The sequence below is a fragment of the Neocloeon triangulifer genome, unplaced genomic scaffold (genome assembly GCF_031216515.1).
Source record: "Neocloeon triangulifer isolate White Clay Creek 2 clone unplaced genomic scaffold, ASM3121651v1 ptg000022l, whole genome shotgun sequence".
Classification (NCBI taxonomy): Eukaryota; Metazoa; Arthropoda; class Insecta; order Ephemeroptera; family Baetidae; genus Neocloeon; species Neocloeon triangulifer.
Window position 1 is genome coordinate 2,909,778 of NW_026775562.1, and position 22,827 is coordinate 2,932,604.

General features: G+C 36.2%; 2 protein-coding genes across 7 annotated transcripts in view; both read right to left on the reverse strand.

The window, feature by feature from the left end:
* The window catches only part of LOC132204837 (LIM and calponin homology domains-containing protein 1), a 29,888-nt gene that overhangs the window by 3,687 nt on the left and 3,374 nt on the right, over positions 1–22,827 (reverse strand). For 4 of the 6 annotated variants that reach the window (XM_059633652.1, XM_059633649.1, XM_059633651.1 and 1 more), the window contains exons 2-9: positions 2,484–2,772; positions 2,082–2,215; positions 1,776–2,025; positions 1,324–1,726; positions 740–1,121; positions 436–529; positions 244–376; positions 36–190 (exon numbers count right to left, since the gene is read on the reverse strand). In XM_059633652.1, coding sequence (XP_059489635.1) covers positions 36–190; positions 244–376; positions 436–529; positions 740–1,121; positions 1,324–1,726; positions 1,776–2,025; positions 2,082–2,215; positions 2,484–2,768 — 1,836 coding nt within the window. In that variant the 5' untranslated portion in view covers positions 2,769–2,772. The remainder of the gene's footprint in view (positions 1–35; positions 191–243; positions 377–435; positions 530–739; positions 1,122–1,323; positions 1,727–1,775; positions 2,026–2,081; positions 2,216–2,483; positions 2,773–22,827) is intronic. The other 2 variants (XM_059633650.1, XM_059633648.1) reach the window with 2 other exon arrangements.
* Positions 5,229–21,078, reverse strand: LOC132204622 (uncharacterized). Its single transcript, XM_059633243.1, has 3 exons — positions 21,066–21,078; positions 9,855–10,435; positions 5,229–5,828 (listed from the first exon to the last, which is right to left on the reverse strand). Exons 1-3 carry the CDS (start codon positions 21,076–21,078, stop codon positions 5,229–5,231), a joined length of 1,194 nt encoding a protein of 397 aa, XP_059489226.1.

The following is a 22,827-nucleotide window of genomic DNA, read 5'->3' on the forward strand; positions in this document are numbered from 1 at the left end:
ACCACAGGATAGAAGGGGCACCATCAAGGGCTTACTCTCTCGGCGGTGACCTTCTTCTCCAAGTTGATCACGTTGTTCTTCTCCTCCTCCAGCTTGAGCAGCTTCTCCTTCAGCTGGTTGCTCAAGAATTCGTCTTTCTTCTCGTTCGATTGGACAGGCGGAATCGGCGGCGGCACCGACGGAGGAGCTTCTGAAATTAATTCATCATAATTAAACTGCAATTTAATATTTCTTTCAAATTACTGTTTGTTATTTCAAGTCCCAGGAAGCACTTTCGCATGATTTCTGTGTCATCTGCGGTTCCGACTGGAGGCGGTGGAGGCGGCTTTTCTCTCGGAGGCTCCATTTTTGTCGGAGGCGCCAAAAGGGCCGACAGCTGCACACAGAAATTTTTAAACTAAAATAATGTAAGTTGAAATTAAAAAAAAAACCGACCTCATCATCAACAATTGGAGAATTTATCATTCCCAAGAGACCTGATGAAATAGGCAGAGGGTTGTCCACCTCATCATCAACTTCATCTGATTGGCTGTTAATAAAAATTAATTAAAATTAAAATGGAAGAAATTTAAAAAATTAGGATCCTGAAAAATTAATTGTTCGTACTTCACAAAGAACTGTTTTTAAAAGGAATTAATTTAATCCTTAATTTTTTTATTCAAATATCAACAGATAGATTTGCATTTAAGAAATATCAAAGATTTTTTTAATTATTAACAAATTTTTCTAAAATTTGTACCTGACACTGTCTGCGGTGTGGACACCAGAGTCCTCTCCGCCCAACGGCGACCTGTCCCTGGGACTGAGAACTCTGGGCAGGTCACTAATGATAGGGCTGCTGGAAGTGTCTGGAAGTCCGTGGCAACTGTAGCTGGGGGCAGGGGAGACTTCCTCCTCTTTGGGGACGGTCGGAGGGGCTTCCGTCGGAATGGGAGGTGGCGCCGTTTTGGGGGGTTTGTTGGGCACCGGGGGGCGGTGCTTCTTGGGAGGGTTGAACAGCACCGACTCCTCGATGGACTTTTCGAATCGGCTGATTTTGTCTGTGATTGGTTTGATTTCAATGTTCTCCAGCCGACTGGACGACGAGCTGGAGCTCAATGCTGTGGTGATCACACTCGGCTCTGAAAATTAAGCAGTTTTTTTAGAAGAAGAAATAAAATTTAATAAAAATGGTAAATGGGTCTGCGAAATGTGAAGTGAGATTTTGCTGGAAATGAGAATCTTACCAAAAAACCATGCTTTCCCAATAAATAAAACTATAAAAGAGCAACAGAAATTTATTCAAAGGGACATTTTTATATTTTAAGTATTTTTTAAACATACCATCTTTTGATTGGCAGATTTCGCGGTTATTGTTGTTGAAATGCTCCATTTTGCTGAAGATTGTTGAGGAAGAAGAAGAAGTGCCTGAGAGTCTCTTGACCACACTTGACTTGATCACAGGAGCCGCCCTCGGGGGTGACGCTTCGAACTTGGGTTTGACCTCTTCGGGCTGCTCCTCCGCCTCCATGAAGTCCTCCGAGTCGCTCACAACAATGGTTTCGGTGACAACTTTGACCTCCCTGACGGCAGTTGCTGCATATTTGTTGTTGGAGTTTTCGTCTTTGACGTTGTTGTTGAGAATCGGCTGCTCTAAATTCTTGCTGATGTTGAGTCTGGTCGCCGAAAACTCAGCGTAACTTTTGATGGCGCTTTCGTAAGTGCACTCCTCCTCCTCCTCAACCTGCTTTTGTTATTTATTAATCAGGGAAATACTTAAAAAAATTCTTCCTCACCTTTTTGTCTTTTCTTTCCGATTTCACCTCGACTTTTTTGCTCTCCTCCACATATTTTGCTTGGCCATTTGTTTCGGAGCCGGAATTGTTGCTGGCCACTTCTTCGACCGGTGTTTCTTCTTCAGCCGGAAGACTGCTGTGTGAATCGCTCTGTTCATCTGTCTGCTCTTCTCTGGCGTTGCCGAGTCCCAGTTCGGAGAAGTTGATCTCGTTGTCATCGTCGTACACAACCAAATTGTGTTTCCTTGCCCTGATAAAAAAGTGAAATATTAATTTAAACTCAAAATTGATGTGCTAAAAACTTACTTCATCATTTCACTGAAGGTTTTGCTCTTTCTGGAGGCGCCGCCGGGATCACTATCTTGCCTTTTGAACTCGGACACCCGCTCCAGTAGGTGCTCCTGTCTTTTTCTTCGATTTGCTTTCCAGCCGTCCAGGTCCTGCGCCAAAAATACAGAATTTCGCTCAGCACACGCCCCAAAAAAAGATAAGGTGTCAAAATATTGTGTGCACAGCCAACAATTTTATCTAATCGCCAACTATGCTTTCAATTTGGCCAAAATTTAGAGGCACATCTGACATTTTTATGACCAAAATTGTCATGATTCATAAAATAAAAAAAATAATCAAATTCTAAAATAAATTAAAACAAAAATTCCTTTAAAATGAATAAAAAAATTCAATGAAAATTATTATAATAAAACTCACATTCTGCCAGTCTTCGGCCTCTTCCTTGCGGATGCGTTCAGGGGCTGGTTTCTTGACAGGAGGCGCCGTGTACAAGTGGGTGGGTGGCTTGATCTTGACGAACTGCAGAGGATTCGCAGGGGGTGGCGCAGGACCGCGCAGTTTGGTCAGTTTGGAAGAGGGCGAGTGGGAGGCGCTGCTGAGGTCGCCGAGCAGCTCCTCGGACGACGGCTCGGACTGCGTGTCGGACATGGCGCGCTGCGAATCAGCGTCGCCCTCGCTGCTGCACACCTCCGGCTGCGGCATTTTCCTGCAACAATCATCAAATCATCTCAAATTAGACAAAATAGTTAAATTAAAAATAATCTGTTCATAAATATTTAAATCAAATTCCTTTCAAAATTTATCAAGTTTGCCATAAAAAGAGAACAAACTATAAAAGTTTTTATAGAAAGAATTGAATTTGTTGTTGGTAGTTTTATGATTTTAAAATTTAAATTAAATTTTTTTTATTCTTCTTGCTCATGAAAAAGGGTCGCACACCGTGACCGAAACTGGTAGAGCCGTTTTGTTTTTGAATAAAAATAATTTTTACAACGATGAAAAGCCTGATCTCTTATCTCTCCTCGAGTGTCAATTTCTTGTAACAAATTTTATTTTTATATTTTATTTTAAATCGTGTTATTTATGATTTCTATAGATATTTTTAATTCAAAATTATAAAATTCCAGTAAAACTGTTAATTACAAATTTATTCGCAAAAATCTCATTATTCATTTTGTCATTTTAAAATTTTCAATGCAACTTGTCGGTCGTTCCGCGGGTTCACGCTCAGGAATTTGGCGAATCTATTTTTCAATCAACCAATTTTAATTAGATGCGGTGTATAGAGACGCGCGAATCTCATCTCGTGAATGGAGGCACTTGATTGCGGCGCTCGATAATCGTCGCGGGGAACAATAAATTATAATGGGCCGCCGCACGTTGATTGAAGTCGGGGCCGCGAGCGGCGGCAGGACCACAAGTAGTGAGAAAGAGAGGCACCGTTACGTGTGCAAGAAGAAGAAGTCTCTGCAAATTAATGAGGTGACACCTCTCGTCGCGTACCATAATTTAGCCGCCGACAATGAGGATGTCTCGAATTATGTGCGGCAGCAGAGTGAGTTCATCTTTCTCTCCCAGAGAGACCCACTTTTGCCCGCAAACTCGCGCGTTTGTTTATCCGCAAGAAGTACTTTTCTCTTTGCATTTGCGGCCACCTGGAAATGACGCGTGTTTCGCCCACCCGGTGACCAAATTCTAAATTTTGCACACGCTTTTAGATTTAATTCTTGAAATATGAAAATAATTAAAATTCCTTTCGAATTAGAACAGATGATCAAATTACTAAAATTAAATCTCTCATCCTATTAATTAATGCTCGAAGGCGAAAGTAATCAATAATTTGCTGCCAGCATACGTGTGTTGAGACATTTGTGGGCCGTGCAGCTTTTGGCCTGAAAAGCAGCGGGGTCAGGTCTAACGAGAAGTATTACAACAGAGAGTCTCTCTCCGCCGCGAGAGGATTGTTTTATAATAGAGCTGAGACGTTATTGGCACCTCTGAAGGAAAACACGTTAACTTTCTTTATTCCGAAGATAAGAAGAGGAAGAAGTGTTGAGGGGATAATTATTTCGTGATTTGCCGGATGGAGTTTGTTCCTAATTCGGGGTATAATCGGATCGAGTGTGAAATGAAGAGAGAAAGATTGAGGCGTGAGTTCCGATAAGTTTCCTCGATCCGCTTCAAAAATTCAATTTTTGATTAAGAAATAAGAAAAATTATAATAAAAAAATTAATAAGTTTAATATTATTTTTATTTTTACAAATAATTTATAAGAAAATGTGTCAAATGTGTTTATTTAAAATGATTTTATTCCACTTTTATGCGAAAAAAAACCGTGGCTTTTTTTACCAAAGCAATTTCTCTCTGTTTTGAGTTTTTTGTTGCTTCACGCTATATTATCTTTATATATAATTATCCTTCCAGAGGCGCAAATGATTTTGCACGTACGCGCGACTACTTGAAACTAATTTCTAGAAGCGTGTCAAGGTATGAGCATTAGGTGGCGTCTCTGCTCTGCAGAGAAAAAGTAAATCAGGGCATAATCGCCTAATGGCTACGTGTGTGTCTCTTTCTCTTTCTTTTTCTTCTGCGTGTCCCCAAGGGGCCTTTTTCGTCCGTCTCTCGCGAGAAATTGAGCCCGGCTGGATTATTATTTTGATAGCGGCGTGAATGTGATACCTCTTGACGTTTTGCCTGACACGGAGCGGTTTGTCTCTTAATTCGCCAAGGTTCGGCCGCTGTGGCGAAAGTAAAAGGGACACTTATTTTGATGTATCAGCTCGTTCAGTCGCGGCAATCGCGACGTGCCGATCGCAATTTGCTTTCAATGTGTAAAAAGCTCTTTTCATTATTATGTGCGAGAGTCTTTTGTCGTGCAAATATGTAAGGAGAATTAAAAAATGCTCGACTATTATTCAGACAACGACAATGATGGATCTCGGTTTGAAACTATCGATACTGAAACCTTGAGAATTTGCTGATTTTTGTGTGTTCTCTCTTAATACAAAGGCTATTTTAGAGATAAATTAAAATTTAAAGTTATTTTCAGATTAATCTCTGATGTCACTTTAAAACATTTCATTCAAGTATTCAAGAGTTGAGCAAACTGATGTTTGTGTTTTTGGTTTCATTTCAAAAGCTAAAATTAAAGCGATAAGCGACTAGAGCAAAGTATAAAGACCGTGACCGCGGTTGCCTAGAGTATCAGTTTGCAAAACACTCTGAAAAATGTTCAAGTTGACCATCTGCCTTGCCCTGTTCGTGGCCTGCGTGGCCAGCCTGGAGACTTCTCTGGTCGAGGGAATTCGTGAAAAGCGGTCCCGGGAGTGCTCTTGCTCCTGGTCCTCCGATTCAAGCGACTCTTCAGATTCTTCCAGCTCTAGCTCATCCAGCTCTGACTCCAGTTCTTCTAGCTGGAGCTGCAGTTCTGACTCTAGTTCTTCCAGCTCTGACAGTTCCAGCTCAAGCTCATCTGACTCCAGCTCGAGTGGAGCTTCTGGAGACCACAGCGCCAAGGGATGGCACAACGTCCAGTGCAGACACAGATGGGGAGAGCACGCCTCCTGGGAGTCTGAGAGCGACAGCAGCTCCAGCAGCTCCAATTCTCTCACCTGCAGGTGTTTCCAGGATTCTAGCTCTTCCAGCAGCTCGTCTTCATCCTCCTCCGATTCTTCCAGCTCTTCCTCTTCTGATTCATCCAGCAGCTGCTCATGCTCTTCCAGCTCAAGTGACTCCGACTCTTCGTCATCCTGTGACTTGTCCTGGTCTCATTAAGAGATTTTGTTGCCCCTTCATGATTGACATCCTATCCTTTGCATGAGTGTGAGAAAATTTGTTGTCAAATAATCCCATCTCATTAAATAAAATTAAGAACTGCATAAATGAACTCATTTTTTAATTTTTCTTATCCCGTTCTTCCTTTCCAAGAGATTCTTATTTAAAGATGTAAGGCTGATATAATATTAACAGAGGAATTATTGCAACAAGTGAACTTGTGGAACTATACGAATATCAAATTTTTTTTAGAGTTTTAAAATTGCCAACTGGATATCTTAGAATTTACTAATCCTTTGGTATCTTTATTAATTAGATTATTCACATCATTGTTTAATATCAAAATGCACTTCTCTTCTTGTAATTTAAAATAAAGAACGTCTTCACTTTGTACTTTTGTTGAAACAAAAAATAGCGTGGTGACAGTGTAAGCGCGTGCAGCACCAGAACGAACATCGATTGCAAATCTTTGTTTCTCCGTGTCACTCTAATAAAGAGCAAACTTTCATTATTTCAAATCGTTGAAGAACGTTGAGCAATTAAACGGGATGTGTCTGCAAAATAAATCAACTCGGAATGCAGCTTGAAAAATTCCTGGCATTCATTTTGGGGTAATTAAGCGGAAAATGGCAATAAATACTGTGGCCATTTGTCAGTCCAGCAAAAAATACGCGATATCAGAAAATCTTATACTCGTCAGCGCCTTAAGTTCAAAGGGCGGCACATATTAATCACTGGCAACCTTTGCGACGGCGGCGATTATTTATCAGGATTCCAGCACCGGTCTTGATTTTTGACCGTTTGCCAAAAAATATCATAAAATTTCGGTGTGTTTTCCCAGGCGATTTTTTGAAACAGATTAACAACGCGGCAGAAACATGCTTGTTTGACATTCCGACCAATTTGCTCGCTCTCGGTTCTGACGTCTCTTGGCCGAATTTGTTTACAGCTTGCTTAATTGATGGAGGAGTTGCGTGTGCTCCTCCTAGTATCCAGCAAAGAGTCACGTTTCCTCTCAAGATCGAGATAAAATAAATCACACGTCAGTCAAAATCAAAACACACAAAGAGATTGTGAAGTAAAAGAGACGTCGGCGCGAAAATGGGATAATATTTGTCTAAAATCAGCCAGCCCAGAGCTTATCAGATACAACAAGTAGGATTAGGTCGAAAGCAAACAAATCCAAACCGAATTAAAAAAAAAATCCCTTTGAAATATCGGTCAAATTAATTCCAACTTTTTGTTTTCATTCGAGGGCGAAGAAAGCTCGGCAAAAATTTATTACCCCCTCGGTCATGCAAAGTTCCTCTCGCGCAAATTAAGCGAAAATCGTGCCGGATGCTGCGCGCTGGATCGGACGAGAATGCGGCGGTCAAAGTGTGGGATTTGAGGTCGCAGCTGCAGGAGAGAGAAAAGAAGGATTCGATTCCTTAATTACGACTGCCGCTAAATGAGAGAGAAAAAAGCAATAATAATAATGCAGCCTCATCGTTGGCCAATAATCGCGAGTGAAAAAGCGATAAAAAGCAACGCACGTTTATATTTTATAAATAAATTTAGAGGTAAATGTTACTGGAGTGAGTTCGTGTGCGGCGAAATTGTTTATTGCCCTTTTTGCGTGCTCGTCTCTCTTTTACTCCCGAAGGAGAGGAAAACATAAAAAAAATTTACATCTACAGTTAAGGTACAAGACAATCAGGTCCCTTTTGAAGGTCACCGCCAGGGGTCTCTCGTGCTTTTCGCTTCCTGACCATATTATCAGCAGGCGGTATAAATTATAGTGAACGACATTCACCTTTTTGGCGAGCTGAATTATTATTGTAATAAAAAAAGAGAGAAAAGTTGTAGGAATTCCTCGTCGGCGGTGAGAGGCTCGACGAACTTTAAAGAGACGATAAATTGCTGCTACTTGTAAACAAACAAGTAATTAAGGTCGAGTGCTTGCGCCTTCTTCGGAAAGAGGTTTGACGAATAACACAAATATCGTTTATTTTAATGTGGAAATGTATTAAGTAGTTTAGAGTGGAATAATTAACCTACTTTAAAATTTACTTCAAACGCTATTTTCCCAAAGAACAAAAAGAATAAAGTAACAATTTAAAATAAATTTAAATTCCTAAAATTTAAAAAATTTCTAAATGGGTATTTATTTATGCTTTATATTATAAGATTTTTTCAATGCAATATAATCAAATAGTTGAATATTTAATAACTTGTTAAATATGTTTTTGAAAAAAAGTTAAATTTTATCTTTTAAAACTTTTATTTCTTAACCTGTTCCAAATTACGCCTTTGAGCAAAAAATTAAATTATTCGCCATGTAATTTGGCGAAAAATTGAGCACCACTTTCATGCTCTGATTCAACCGCCAATTTTTCACTTCATCCGCTTTTGTAAAATGATCTCCGAATCAACCTCAAATATACTCATCCCATCCTTGAACTTTAATTAGCAAATGACATGTTAATCAACAGATCAATCAATTTGCCTTCGAGTATCGAATATTCTCAGAAGCGGCCAATTACGGTCCGCGATTGATGCAACGGTTCGATGATAAATTGTGATAATAATTCGACGCGGAGCAAATTGAGCCGCTCTTAATTTGTGCGCACTATTAAAAAATTCATAACGGTTGGCAAAGTGCCGAGTTGGTTTTGAAAAAGCGCCGCTTCGCTCACCTGCCCCTTTATGTAATAATCGTACACGCACGCCATGCCCGCGCCGATCGAACTGCAACTTCTTGGAAAATGTCAAGAGGCACCGATTTCTTCAAACTGCTGCGCGAGAGAGTTGATGAATCTCCGGACAGGAGGAAGATGAAAAAAAAATTATATTTAATCAATGAGACGGGCTGGAGTTTTTTTGTGTGGCGTTGATTACACATTTTTTATTATAAACATGATTGTTTGTTTTGTTCAACGTCAACAAATTCAATCTGACAGGCTCATCTTTTTTCTCCGAATGAATTTATTTTATTTATTTATTAAGTCATTGTTCAGTTTTATTAAAAAAAAGTTTCTTAGCCTAGAGTTTAAATTGAATTTTAAGCAATAATAAATCTCGACCTTGTCTTTTTTTACCAGCAAAAAATACATAAAAATCTCTTTCCCTCTCGGGCAGGAATTTCAATTGCCGCCGGAGATGGCCAAATCGAGCCGCTTTTAATTTCGCCAATCAAGAACAAAAAAATTACTCTGTCCTTGGGCAACTTCCTCGATTCCACACTTTTAATTAGTTAATTAATCACCGTAAAAGACTCTCGTGTCACAATTTTTTTTCTTAACGCTCCGACTTTTAAAATAATAAAAACGCGGTGACGAGGCAGCATTTTTTGATTTATGAAATGAACAAACCGGCGCACGAGAAATGGAAAGACTCGACTCGCCATATTAAGAAGAGATGCCCCTTTTTTATACGACACGGCAACACACATCATTTTACTCGTGTCTCTCCTGGTTTTGTTTATTTGTTTGTTGCCGTCATTGCGTGACCTTGAGGAACTGGCAGAATCGCATCTCGTCGGCGGAAAAAGACTGAGTCACTAGTTGCTTTCTCGTGCACGCACGTTACGCATTGTTTTGCCTGTCCAATTTATAGAGAGATTCAAACTCCAGATTATTTGATAGCAAAAAAATAAAATAAATAGAAACGGATGATGAGACAATGAATTTTAAGAATGAATCTGCGTCATAAAAGAAGAAGGAAAATTTCGCTGAATTGCTTGAATTCAACTTTCCAATTAAAATAAAATGTCATTATCTGTCCTAAATATGAAATTACAGCAGATTTTTCATAAACACAATCCACAGTCTCAAAAAACTTCAGGCTAAAAACAATTTTCCTGCTTAATGCAATTGTTTATCACTTCTCATTTATATTCAACAATTGAGCAAACTCCTGTTTGTGTTTCGTGCAGAAATGCAAAAGATAAGCGGGCAGTGAGGAGTATAAAGACCATGACCGTGGCTGCCAAGAGCATCAGTCTCTGAATACTGCAAAATGTTCAAGTTCACCATTTGCCTTGCCCTGTTCGTGGCCTGCGTGGCCAGCCTGGAGATCCAGTCTCCTGTGGTGGAGCCTCTTGCCAAGGAAGCTCGTGAAAAGCGCCAACAATGCAATTGCTGGGATTCTAGCAGCTCATCCAGCTCTTCAGACTCCTCCAGCAGCTCCGATTCAAGCAGCTCTGACTCCAGTTCTTCCAGCTGGAGCTGCAGCTGCAGTTCTGACTCTAGTTCTTCCAGCTCTGACAGTTCCAGCTCAAGCTCATCTGACTCCAGCTCGAGTGGAGCTTCTGGAGACCACAGCGCCAGGGGATGGCACAACGTCCACTGCAGACACAGATGGGGAGAGCACGCCTCCTGGGAGTCTGAGAGTGACAGCAGCTCCAGCAGCTCCAATTCTCTCACCTGCAGGTGTTTCCAGGATTCTTCCAGCAGCTCCTCTTCGTCCTCCGATTCTTCCAGCTCTTCGTCTTCTGATTCTTCCAGCTCTTCGTCTTCTGATTCTTCCAGCTCGTCATCTTCTGATTCTTCCAGCTGCTCGTGCTCTTCCAGCTCAAGCGACTCCGACTCTTCGTCATCATGCGACTCTTGGTCTAATTAAGAGATTTTATTGCCCTCAACGTTCCCTGTTTGAATTTGTAGTCATTTGCATGAGTGTGAGAAAGTTTGTTATCAAATAATCCCCTCTTGTTAAATAAAACTTAGTTACAGCATAAAAAATTCTTTTTATTGAGATAACCTTGTTCTTAAAGATCAATCAATTAAAATTTCTAGACTGGAAAGAATTAACAAATACTTATAAATAGAAATCAAGAGCTAATAGTTTCGAATTCAAGAAGAAGACAAATTTACTTGATTTAATTAACTTTCAGGCAGCAGGAGTTAAAAGTTTTTAATTTCCCATTTTAATTTTTAGTATTATTGATTCTTTCTTTTATTGGAAATTTCAAGTATTTTTCTTTTCATTATTACTGAAAAATCATGATTCAAAATCTCTTTTGTGTATACCACTTTCCAATTCGACTCACTCGCATCAAGAGCAAAGAGATGATTCGGTATCGCTCAACATATAATTTCAAAGCGTCGAAAGCCCGCAACGTTTGATCTTTTCATCTTTCTCCAGAAACGGTCAATTTTCCCAGCACTTTTGTTCGGCGGCGACGCTGATTGAATGCGTTGGCTGCGGAGAAAAAGACATTTCACGCTTTGCAGCTTTTTTCTCTCTCTTTCTCTCCGTGAAGACGCATATTTTTTTTATTTTCCACGCAGGTCACGCTGCTTGATTTTCCAAACAGCGCGCGCCGCGACGAGAGCAAGCAGTCCATTCGCCTTAATTAATTATAACGGAGAACAGAAGAGAAAGAAGAAGCGATTGCGACTCTGACCAAGACTTGATTTGACGCCACGATAAGAACAGAATAATTTTACGGCGTGCGTTTTTGAATAATTATAACAGTATAGCTAAAAATATATAATTACAAAACCGCAAATATACGTATCAAGTGCGGAGGAATTTTCTAAAGCCGCAATTAAAGGACAAAATCGACACTTTTTCCAGAGGGTGGATTCGAGTAAAAAGTAAAGCAAGGTCGTTCGTTCATCGAATTTCACGCCTTGCATTTTTGAGTCTGCTGAGAGAACCAGTTGTAGCCTCAGTCGTGAGTGTCAAGTTACTGTCACTGCGCGAGATCTCTGAATGTGTTTAACAACTTTCAAATGCGCGACTGTGTGTTTTATAATAAGTGGACGACACGAAAATCTCCTCTCCGTGCGTCACAGAAATTATACGTCGATGATTTCGGAAGAGATTATTGTTTTGCCGCACCCGAGCGTGGATTTTTTGTTTTGTAAACTTTCGTTTACGAATTCAGCTTTTGGCATAAATTTGTTCCAAAATGTAAAATGTATGCAACGAAGTAGTTTAGTTGTTTCTCGCGGCGTGTTCGCGGCGGGACGATAATTACCATATACTGGACTGTTTTTATTGGAGCTAATAGAGAAGAAGAGGAAGACGAAGAGGAGAGAAAATTAGAGCGCCAAGAAGAGAGACGCAAATGGAACAAAATATTAAATTTAAAAAAAAAAATCTTCAATATATTCTGGAGAAACAATTCTTTCTTTTTTGAGAGAATTTTATATTTCTTTTTGCCATTTAAATCAATTTTCAAAATATTGGTTTCAAAATTCAATTTTAAGTTTATTTAACAGTTAATTTAAACTAAAACAAGGAATATTACTTTTACATGAATTAAGAACTGGTAATTTTAAAATTTCAAAAAATGTCAAGTTTGATTCAATAGTAAGCTTTTTTTTATTCAATGAAATTTTAATGGGAAAAAGAATTATAATTATTTTATTTTTCAGAATAATATCTTAATTATTTCACTAATTACAAATTGTTTCTGCGAAAATATTTAATGCATCTGACTGAGATTTCGTCAAGGCAAAGAAGTGTAATTTGGTGTATGAATGAGGTGCTTAATCGTGAGTTTTCGCCTCTCTTCCCACGTCTCGGCGAGTGTGTGTTTAGCGGCTACTGTGGCGTGCAGAAGAGAGCCATAAAGCCGAGCCCGTTATTCGACTTTTCGATTTGAAATTCATGTTGGTGTACTTTGAACGCATCAAGGCTGATGCGAATATCAAATTCTGTGAATTTATCAAGCGCGGCCGAATGGAAAATGATGTAGAATATTAAAGAAGCACTTTGCGTGTCAGACCAGAAGGAAATCTTCTGACGGCCACAAAAATTGGAATAACCACGACAGATTTCGAATTCAATTTTATGCATATTAAAAAGGCAGAGGTCAAGTTTTGAATGTTTTAATGTCCAGGAATAATTGGAGTCGTATAAATTGTGAGAAAATATTCGCAGAATAACCAGTTCAATTTGCATCAGAGTCGAAAAAAAAGCTTTTTTCTGCTCCTAAACGAGGAGCTGCGGCAATTAAACTTGGCGTCAGCGTTTTCGGAATGAGGAACAAGCAGAAATGTCGCAATGTTCCCACCAGAAAATTAACGTTCACGTGTGATAGTATAATTTTCAGATTCAAAATTCCCATGAAGAATTGCGTATGCAGTAAGCACATCTTTGTTGAAATAATATTCAGCGGCACACTGACACTCAAATTAAAAACAGCTAGCTTGAGAAAAGGAATCACCAGACAATGCACTTCGGATCAAAACTTTCTACCTTTGTTTTCATTAGACGTATGAATTCGCGAGACAACAAAGCCAAGCGCACCTCAACGCAAACGAAAGTAAGTTTTCCAAAAACATAAATCTCTTGTGGGATTTGATCACTGAAGATAACGTTCCTTTTGCATTGTAGACAGGAAAAAAATTAATGAGAATTCACAGGAATTTAAAAGAGCAAATAAATTAAAGTTTTAAACAAATTTTAGACTTAAAGGACCACCCCAGTAATGGGTTTTATTTTAAAATTTGAAAGATTGAAATTAAAAATTGAAATGTTCATATTTTCCCGCCAAAAACATTTGAACCTTCTTTAAAGTTTTGTTAATAAATTACTAAATTGACCCAATATTTAAACCAAAATCCGAACATTCGTGAAAAGGAATTGTAAATTTCTGAATCAAGATTTAAAATTCAGTCAGTAAAATTTTAGGTTTTTCTAATTCAATCGGTCCTTTTATTTTAAATGATCAATGATTCAATGATCAATTTGGCGAATCTAATTTTATTTTTTATTTTTTGCATCTGGGCGCGGTTCTGTTTTTATTATTTTTGATTCACTTTGAATAAAAAATGCGCTCGTCTTTGTCTAAAGCAGGATGCTACGCGTCGAGCAATTTCATGCTCGTTTCTCAGGCTAATAATTACCCAGATTCTTGCTCCGAAGCGCGGCTGACTGACAATCACCTCTGCATCTCCCCTCCTGCACCCTCTCTTCCTCTTCTCGAATGAAAATAATACGTCGGTCGTTGTTTTTAATGCGTTCGAAAGAGAGAGAAAGACGATTACTGTCGAAACACCGCTTAAATTTTATGTGGCCGAGACCCCAAGTGTTTATTGGGCTGAAGAGTTAAACTCGTATAATTATGACTTTCTAGAAATAATTTCTCGCACCTGCACTTGTAAAATTTTATGTGAACAAAAAATGAACACAGTTAAAGACGTAATTTTGATCAAGCAATAAAATTTCATTTGGGAATATAAATTTCAAAATTCCTGAAACCTTGAAAAATTTCCACCCATTTTAAAATTTTATTAATGCTATGACTGCTATGAGGTGGAATAATAATTTAAATTATGAGAAAAAAATTCTTTCATAAAAGGTTAATTTTATTTCAACTAGTTACAAGGATTAGTCTTATTAGAGAAAAAAGTCTCAAATTTTGAACTCCTATTTCAATAAAATTTGTATCAAATGATGGTGATTTTTTATCTAAAAACTTTTAATGCTTTTTAAATTGATTTTACTTCCAAGTTTCAATATTTATTAAAAATTATTTTCATTTTTAATAAACACTGCATAAATTTCTAAAATTAATAGAAAATTTTACCAAAAATTAGTTTTAAATCTTTCAAAGTGATTCGAAAAATGTCAAAAACACAAAATGATGTAAATAAAAAATATAAAACTTCATTCTAATCAGAATAATTAATTTTTTAGTAAATTTTTTCCGATTAATTAAATTAATTTTTTAACAATCATTTCAATTAATGAATTATTTAGCTTTCAAGATTAAGGGCGTTGATTTTGATCCAGGATTCTTCTGATCAAATCGTTCCAGTTCCACTTACATATTATTTTAATATTTTTTTTGTTTTGATCTCTGCGGGTTGTTTAATTAATTTCAGGACAATGACTGGCCGCAATCACAAATGAAGCGATTCGAGATTAAATAAAACGATTATTTTTCACCGTCATCATCATCATCGGGCTTCCCTGTGGCGCTCGCTCTCTTACTCAGTCGGACGAGAGATGCGAATAGGCAAATTCCAAAAGTCACAGCTCAGACAGTTAAAAATAGCTGGAAGTCTTTGTCGAGAGAGGCTGCCGGTGCTGTTCCAGATCTGGGAATTTTCTCCGAAAAAAAAGTAGGAAAGAATCTCTCGTTTTGAATAACGATTATGGAAATATTTATTATGTATGGAGGCGTTTGCAACGCGCGGCTGCAATTTCCGACACAATTTATTGTTCTGGCTGAAAATTTAATGGTCCGCTAATTGCATAATGGCCGGAGAGATTTTGTTTGAGCTGCACACCAATTACACGGGATATATAATTGGCTGCGGAGAGGATTTTTGAATGGATTCGGCGGACCAACGGCATTTTTTTTTCTTTCCTTTTTACACCAACTCGAATGCAACTGGGACTTTGTTTCAGGCCAAGAGTTTTCTTAATTAGCCGCTGGGAATAGAGTCAAGGCATGGATTTGGTATTTTTTTTAAAGCGGTCAGTGCCAGACTAGCAAAATATTTGAGTTACGACTTTGTTTGACTTTTGCGCGCCGAGAATGTTTTAAAACAAATAAAAATTAATAAATATAAGAGTGCAAACAATGGAGAAAGAAAAATGTGCTCCGAATTCTCCATTGTTTGCCTTTCGAATGTGCCGTGCGCACTTCTCGTGACCACTTACTTGGCCGACACTTTTGCCTCCGACCAAATTAGTCGGGCGTAATTTTCCTTTTTACGGCCGAGTTCTCACATACGAGCCGAAATTTATGTGTGAAAAAATATCTTTCGACACTTTGGATTTATGAACTTGAACTGGTACCAGTTTTTTTAAATGCCAAAAATTAAGCGGTTATAAAATCCAAACAAAATAGTTAACATAATAAAAATTTTTATTGTTCATACGCTTGGGAAAAAATGGTGATTTAGGCATATTTTTTTATGAAATAAAAATTAAGTGAAAAAGACCAAATAAAAGTAAATATTTGAATGCAAAAACTTATAATGTAGGTTTCTTTCCCTAATAAAATTACAATCAGGCTGAGAGTTTTTTTTTTAATTCAGGTGATTTTAGTAAAATTTCTAATAAAGTGAAAAATTCCAAATTGATGGAAAGGAAGACATTAAGTGAAAATGCTGAAAATTTTACAAAAGTGCAAGTTTATTTATTCAAAACGAGATGAAAATTTATAAAAATTTAAAAAGTGGCGAAAGTAAAGTACTTTCTTTATATTAATTTCATTAAATATCAATTTAATTATTTGCAGTTAGAACAAAGATTAGTTATGTAACTTCAAAAAAATTGATAGTTTTAATTCCTCAAAAGAAATTTTAACGTAGATTCAGAAACTGAGCGAGAAAACCAATGCCTGGAAAACGAATTAAAATGTCCAAATTTCAACTATTAATTGAGAAATTTGAATTCTTTTCAAAACAGATTTGGATTTCTGTTTCAAAAAAAAAAAAATGCTTTATTTAAAACTCAAAAATTAAGACAAACGGCAACATACTGAAAATGACTAGGAAAAAGAATTATAATTTCCTATTAAAAGTTGCAATTTTGACATTTTATTCGTTTTCCGAGCAATGGTTTTCTCGCTAAGTTTCTAAATGCACTTAAAACTTGAATTTGAAAATTAAAATTACAAAAAAAAAACACACTCACGCTAACAAATTAACATCGTTTAATTCAATTTCCAACATTTTTGTTTTCACCAGTAAGTTAGATTTTAGTATAATTGATTTGTTTTTTGTTCTAGAACAGTTCAGAGTAAAACAGAAATTACTTATTTTCCTTCAACTTTTATAGAACACTTGATTTTATAAATAATAATTTCGGCATTTAAAAAAAAATACCAAGGAAATGCAGACTCATTTTTTTTTTTTTTTTGGCACGGATTATAACCTTGAGTGACTTATGGTGTCGCGAAACCGCCGCCATACTTGGCACACCCCGAACGAAATTGGCAGCTCTTATTTGAGTACGGTTCGGAGAGCGTTTAAAATTCTGCCGAGTGCATTTGTAACAATACCTATGGAGCATTTGCAGGCAGGCAAGAAAGAGAGTTAACGTGCCATGGTCGGTGTGGCGTTAAGGTCAGTGACACGGCCGCTCAAAACACACACCAGCCGTGTCTTCTGGAAATCATCCAGCGGATAATTTATTTCAATAAAATACATTTAAATCTCCGTTTCGCACCTGCCATCGGATAAAAAAAGGTGGAAAGTAAAAAAAAACTTCTTTTTAATTTTATGCTCGATTTGCTTCCTTTTGTGAATAAAAAAACAAACAAATTGAATAAAATAAAACGGCCAATTTTCTATTTCTAGTTTTATTTCACCTACTTTTGGATCATTATAATTTTAGGTTCAATTTAACTCCTATTTTGTGTTGTCCAAATAAAAAAAGAAAACGGTCTATTATTTAATTTGATATCCCATAAAACCTAATTAATCTGTGTGGTGTTTCTTTGAAATTGTGTATATATATTTGTGACCTGGAAATATATAAACGTTGGGATTATTAAATGGAGGCTGCGTTTATCATGTTTTTTAATGGCTTTTACAACTTCAAGAGTTTCCCAGCCGCAGAGAGAGAAACGGATATTAATTTAAAGTAAAACGACCTTGCGACCTTAATTCGCCCGTGCATTATAAAATACCGGAGAGGAAGCCCTTCTTGAATCCAGCAGCTACCGATGGAATGCGCACCGAGCGTGCCAAACAACAAAATGTGTTTAGTTTTTTTTCTTCCAACGAGGGGATGTGTTTATGTGTTTCGTTATGTACGACGGGCGGGCGTATTTATCTCGCTGTTGCTCGTTCCAGGGCTTCTTCTCACGCGGGTTGCAATATATATGCTGTGACATTCACGCTTCACTTGAAATATTTGCGCGGAATGTTTGTGTGCGAGTCTGTTTTCGCTAAAGATAGATCCGCGTTTGATGTTTGGACAGGCGAACTCGTCTGTGGTGCTCAAACGAGAGCCAGCCGGAATTTCCAGCTCTAAAAACAGCAGTTTAGTAAATTTATGAGACTAAAAAGTGAAAACGTTTAAAAATTGGCAAATTTTAAGCACGCTTCTTGGAAAATATTCTAAATTTACAAACAAAATGATCATAAAAGTATTACAAAAAATTTGTTTTGGTCTCTAAAAGAAATTTTAATTTGCAGTTCTGGAATTCAGGGAGAAAATCATTCATCGTTTAATTAGAAATCTCATTGTCAGTTATATCAAAATAGGATTAAATATTTTAGCTTCCAGTAATTAAAATTTCAGGCAATATCCTAAACATGAAAATAATTTTCACTTTCCAACTGAATTTGTTAAGAAAATTATCAAAAAAAAATACTAGTTTCCTTTTTTTTTTATTTAAAATGCGGGGAAAAAAAACATCCGTATATTATAATTATTTTCGAATTAGTCATAATTGATTTAATTACCATTTTTTTTATTGTCGTTTAAACAAAATTGAGCCAAATTTTTGTCCCATTACATAAGATTTTACTGGCAGTAAAATTGTAATTATTTGTAAACTGGGAAATTACGCCAGGAAGGAAATAGGCTTCATTTTGGAGCTTTACACTTTTCAATTTAAAATAAATGGAATTTAAAAATCGGCCTCAAATTTAGGAATTAAATTTTACCAAAGATACGTTTTGTGCGAAAAATTTAGTTTCAAATTTTTCTCATCCTTTTTACTTAATCTTATAATTATAAAAATCTTCAAATCCTCTTTTTAAATCTGGAATTTGTCTTTCTTTTATTATTTCCTTATCGTAGTGATTTGAAAGTGTTTTAAATGAAGTTAGAATTGTTTGTAATTCCCTAGAGAAACTTTTAATTTAATTTAGTTCCCTTTTCAAACTAGAATCGTGATTATTTATAATCTTTTTTTTCAAATTCGATTAGATTAATCCATCAAAAGATAAGATTTTTTTCCTATTCAAATCGGAATTTTCCATGAATGAACTCTGTATATAGATATTTTTTTGTGAGCTCTTCAACTGATGCTTTTTTTTCGCACCGAGTGAGGCGTCAAAGGCGAATCTCCGCTTGAGAGAGCCGGTGCAGATCATTTCACTTTTCAATGGACGGTGATTGAAATGGAAATCTCGCCTGCGCCGGGCGGACAGAATGCGAATTTCGCACCATCTGCCCGTGTCCGATCGGTGCCGAGAGTGAACGAAAAAAAATCCAAATATTCCATCCGTACCGAAATTTGCAAATCACCGACGATTGAGTCATCAGCAGTGGTTTACCGTTCGAGAGAGAAGAGAGATTTGTCGGACGTACTAAATAATTAATGGCTGCTTCGCCAAGTGAGTAGGTGAAAGAGCAGATGGGATTCGTCTGCACCACCCATTTCTCTCCTTGATCGACAGGAGTTTCGACACAACTCGCGAGACGCCCCACTTTGTCCGAGATATGCAAAATTTCAAATTGAGACCGACGAAAATCGTGAATTATTGCACTGGCAGCAAATTAGGTCGCCAAAAAATTGATTATGAGGCAGAAAATTGCCTGTTCGTGCTGACTGACCAGTGGTCGGTCGCAATAAATAATTTTAGTTGCACGGGATTTTGAAAGTTTATAACTTTAACGATGTTTCAGCAGTCGAGAGAATTTTAACTTTCATTTTTTGCATGTGAAGTGAGGTAATTTTTAAGAAATTTATACCCAATTTTCATTGAATTCTTCATCATTAAGAGTAGGAAAATAGGACATGAAAATATTGTTTTTAAACTTCAAAAAATATTGGATTGCAAAACAATTGATAAAGGTATTTGGATTAAAAATTTAATCTATATTAAATAAATAATCAAAGCATGAAAATAATTTCAATTTCCTTTGAAACTACAAAATTTGAACCAAACGTTGAAAATTTGTAAAATTCAAGTAGAGATAAATTAACTTTTGATCTGATTGGTCAATCTTAATTTTCTTGAAAGCTTTCAATTTTCAAAAGGCATAGATTCCCAAAAACATGAAACATTTATAGCTTGATCGATTTGTTTCTTCTTCTGTGTAACAAATAGTATTTTAAAAGCTTTTGAAGTAATTTTTGAGAAATTTATGCCTAAATGGAATGATTAAAATTTTCATCAAATCCTTTAATATTATAAAGAAAAAATATGACTAAAATTGTAGTTTTTCAATCTCACAAATTGGATTGTCAATCCGAAGGTGGATTGCAAAAACATTAATAAAATTTATTCAGATTCTGAAAGATTCTAAAATTTATTCAATGGCATTTTCCTTCAGAACTTTCAAAATCCTTCTAAATTTCGTCCAAACGTTGAAATATTGTGAAGTTCTTGAACCTTTTGGATTCATAACTGTTGATCTGAATGGTCAATTTTAATTTTGTTGTCGGATTTCAATTTCTAAAAAGGCAAATATTCCCAAAAACATAACAAATGTATAGCTTATCAATTTTGTTTCCCTTTCTGTGTAACAATAAAGATTGTTTGATGATCTCGATCAATTTGATTTAGGTTGAGATAAAAATTGAAAGCGGGTGTGAATTTTTTATCAAAATCTTTTACATTTTGGGAATTGCAAGCGCTAAAAAATTCAGATCAATTTAACAAATTTATTTTTATCTTTTGAGCAAAGTTTGGATTTTTACAGCAAAAATAAATTATTTAATGCTTTTCAAATATGTAGAAAAAAATTAATTTGTATGCTGAAATAGATTTTTTTCCGATGCGGCACAAAAATGAAAAATTTAATTATTCAACAAAAAGTAAACCGAGCAAATCACGACCAGAAGTATATCAATTTGCAAATTTCTCAGTGTCTAATTATCCAAACGCTCAACGTCAAAAAACAATTTAACGCGTTATCCAGGTGTTAACTCGCGAGAGTGGCGTGCAACAACAATTATTACAAGCGTCCGTCATTTCTGCAGCTGTCAGAACTCACAAAAACAAGAGTGTGGGCCATTATGCATTGGTAACCGTAACAACTAAACTGTACTCGGCCCACTCCTTCCTACTTTAAAAGAGAGATTAAAATAAATGTGAAAAAACAAGTCGTCGCTTGTTGGCGCAAAAATGCGCGCGACGTGCATTATTTGCGGTGAGCCGCGACGCCGCAGAATTATGTTCATATAAAATAATAAATGCATCAGGTGCTCTCTGGAGAAACTTGAAATCTCCATGTCACGGGACGGACGAAACCGCATTTTGTAAAGTGAGAATTAATGTCAGCGAATAACGCGTACTCGATCTTCGACGTGAAAGTTTTAAATTTTTTGTATTTTTTTTCAGTCAGTTTCGTAATAACTCGATACTTACGTAATTGGTTCATTTCGTGTCTGCTGAAATAAAAATACGGTAGAGCGCGATTTTACAAAGGGCCTTTCGCCGGAATAGCTGTTATTATTTTATCTAATGAGACGACGACAACAGGTGTTCCGAAACCAAGAGCGCGCTCTCTCACGGAAGGGAACTCACGGCGGCCGCCCCGTTTCCGCCGCTCAAATTGATTTACAGCTGCGCCTTTTCCACCCTCACAGCAACGAGGAATGGTTCAAATTTAGTATTTATATAATTCTAGAAGTTACAAATATTCTATTCATAAAATTTTCAGAATAAAAACATATTATTTGGTAAAATTTTTTGAAATATTTAAAAAAAATTAATAAATTTTCCGCAAAAAAAGGTTTTGGAAAATATTTAGAGTAAAATAAATAATTTATATTTTTTGTAATTTATTTATTCATTTTATTTTTTAATGAAACATCTGAAAACCTTTTGGTCAAAATTAAAATTGTCGTTTTCAATTATTTAATTAAATTTGTAGTTAATTTACAGTTTTTCCTAAAAAACTCCAATTGGCCTAAAATTATTGAAGAAAACTAGTATTTATAAAAATTTTAGAGCAGATAAGATTAATATGGTAATTAATCTGAAATTTAATCTTTATTGGAGAGAATTTTTTTGCAATACATTTAAATTTTTGCTATTGAAAGGTTTCAAAAACTTGTTTTTGACAGACAGTTTAAAAATTCTATGTTAAATTTTAAAATTCTCTTCTAATAAAAGTTTTAAAACTATTCATTGCTTAAAAACTGGTCTTTTATCTTATTTTAAAATTTAATTTTTATTTATTAATGGAATTTGATATTTTTTCATTAAAAATTCAAAGTTATTAATTAATTTTATCTTTTAAATTTAATAAAATCATCCTTAAATTGAAAAGTTTACTTTTTCTTCTGAAAATTCCAAATTGACTTTGTCAGTTTCGAGCAGCCAAGTCAAGTGGCACCCAATTAAATCCGCTGATAACGAACATTCCAGAGCGCAGCGTGCAACTTTTGGCGAATACGTATTTATTTATCTGGGCTGCCGACGCCAGCACAAGCTTCTCTTTTATTGCGAGAGCGATTTGCTAATTACGCCCGTCTCGAATTCCTCGCGGCCAGAGCCACTTGGAAAAAAGAGCAGCGCCGCCGCCGTCCAAAATAAATATATTATACGGCATCAATTCCGGCGCTCTTCTTTATCAATTAGCGTCCGTGAACTTTTATATGCACACATTTAATTCCGAGAGCTGCGAAATCTAATCTGGACGGGGCAATAAAGTGAGCAGACGCCGAGCATTTCAGACGAACTAAAAATATTATGCAAATAGAGCTTTAGATTTTTTTAATATAGCAATTTTTGTTGAAGTTTAAATCAATTTTCACAAATATGAATATTTATTTTAATAAAAATAATTATTGAATTTTTTAATATTTAAATGATAAACTAATTTCCATATAAATTTAAAAAAAATGGAATTATTTGAATAAAAATTCATTATTGCAATAAATATTTTTTATTTGAATCATTTAATACAAATTTTACTTTACTAATTTTTTTTGCACAAGTTTCCAGATTTTTCTTACGACGTAGATTATTATGCAAATGAGAACACCTTTCTCAATTTTTGCACAAATGAATCGGGCACAGGGCGGTGCGCAGAAAAGTGCAGCCGAGCATGGCGACATAAGAATTTATTCAAGCACTTTGGCCGAGTAGAAAAAAAAACAGAGAGGGATGGGTGGCGCCGCGC

Excerpts from the sequence above, each read along its gene's own strand:
- LOC132204622 (XM_059633243.1), bottom strand. Across the intron at positions 5,829-9,854 it reads CGAACAGGGCAAGGCAAATG|GACAAGTCACAGGATGACGA; the intron begins GTGAACTTGAAC and ends TAATGAGACCAG.